This window comes from Cetorhinus maximus, unplaced genomic scaffold, assembly GCF_964194155.1.
Source record: "Cetorhinus maximus unplaced genomic scaffold, sCetMax3.hap1.1 HAP1_SCAFFOLD_347, whole genome shotgun sequence".
Classification (NCBI taxonomy): Eukaryota; Metazoa; Chordata; class Chondrichthyes; order Lamniformes; family Cetorhinidae; genus Cetorhinus; species Cetorhinus maximus.
In genome coordinates, this window is record NW_027596294.1 from 299118 (window position 1) to 300089 (window position 972).

Here is a 972-nt window from a genome sequence, read left to right on the forward strand (position 1 = left end):
ACATCAGTCTGCACAATCGTTTCTTCAATACTCCCGTTTAGATGTGCGTGTAAAGGTCAAACTCGACCATTGCATTTTTTTTAAAGATACTAATGTTTATTTTGCAACCTGAGCCAAGAGTTCTAAGGAATTTTTACAAAATGTTTCGCTATTTCCTCATTAGGTCACGATCAATGCTCAAAACTAACAAAAATACAAAATAAAGGCCCAGCCTCCACAAGAAGCCAAACCTACAGTCCAATAATGTTTTAGAAAATGTTCCAATGTCACTTCAAAATAGTCTGGAGGCAATGTGATGAAGCAAAGAGTTTAAGCACGCAGCCCCCGGTTCCGTCGTACCAGCTGGGTGTCTTTGGGCATAACGGTCACTCTTTTGGCATGGATGGCACCCAGGTTGAAGTCCTCAAACAGGCCAACCAAGTAGGCCTCACTGGCTTCCTGCAAAGCTCCAATTGCCGCACTCTGAAACCGCAGGTCAGTTTCGAAGCCCTGGGCAATTTCCCTCACCAGGCGCTGGAAGGACAGTTTGCGGATAAGCAATTCGGTAGAATTCTGGCATTGGCAGATTTCTCGGACCGCGACTGTACCCGGCCTGTAGCGATGAGGTTTCTTCACTTCGCCAGTGCAGGGGGCACATTTCCGGGCTGCCTTGGTGGCCAGCTGCTTCCTGGGCGCTTTGCAGCCGCTGGACTTCCAGGCTATCTGTTTGGTACGAGCCATCTCCGCTCACAGGATCAACTTGACCACCTGCAATAGTGAACTCAGGTACATGATTTATGTTCTTGTCTGCAGAGCGCAGCACAAACAATGATCATTGCACTGTTACACAGGCAGATACTAATAGCTGCAATAAACAAAGAACCCTTTTATTCAATCCTATTCATTGTGAATTGACTGATTTCGGAGACATTCAGATTTTACTTTTGCAGAGTTAAAGAAGGAGCTGAAGGCCGCCCAGCACACTGTTGATCT

At 46.4% G+C, this 972-nt stretch overlaps 1 protein-coding gene across 1 annotated transcript; it reads right to left on the reverse strand.

The window, feature by feature from the left end:
- Nucleotides 1-309: 309 nt before the first annotated feature.
- LOC144673343 (histone H3.3A-like) lies at nucleotides 310-772 on the reverse strand. Its single transcript, XM_078535236.1, has one exon. The coding sequence runs from the start codon at nucleotides 718-720 to the stop codon at nucleotides 310-312; it is 411 nt and encodes a 136-aa protein (XP_078391362.1). The 5' UTR covers nucleotides 721-772.
- Nucleotides 773-972: the final 200 nt, after the last annotated feature.

Bases quoted from the DNA above. Each gene is read 5' to 3' on its own strand.
- LOC144673343 (XM_078535236.1), bottom strand. From the start codon at position 720: ATGGCTCGTACCAAACAGATAGCCTGGAAGTCCAGCGGCTGCAAAGCG.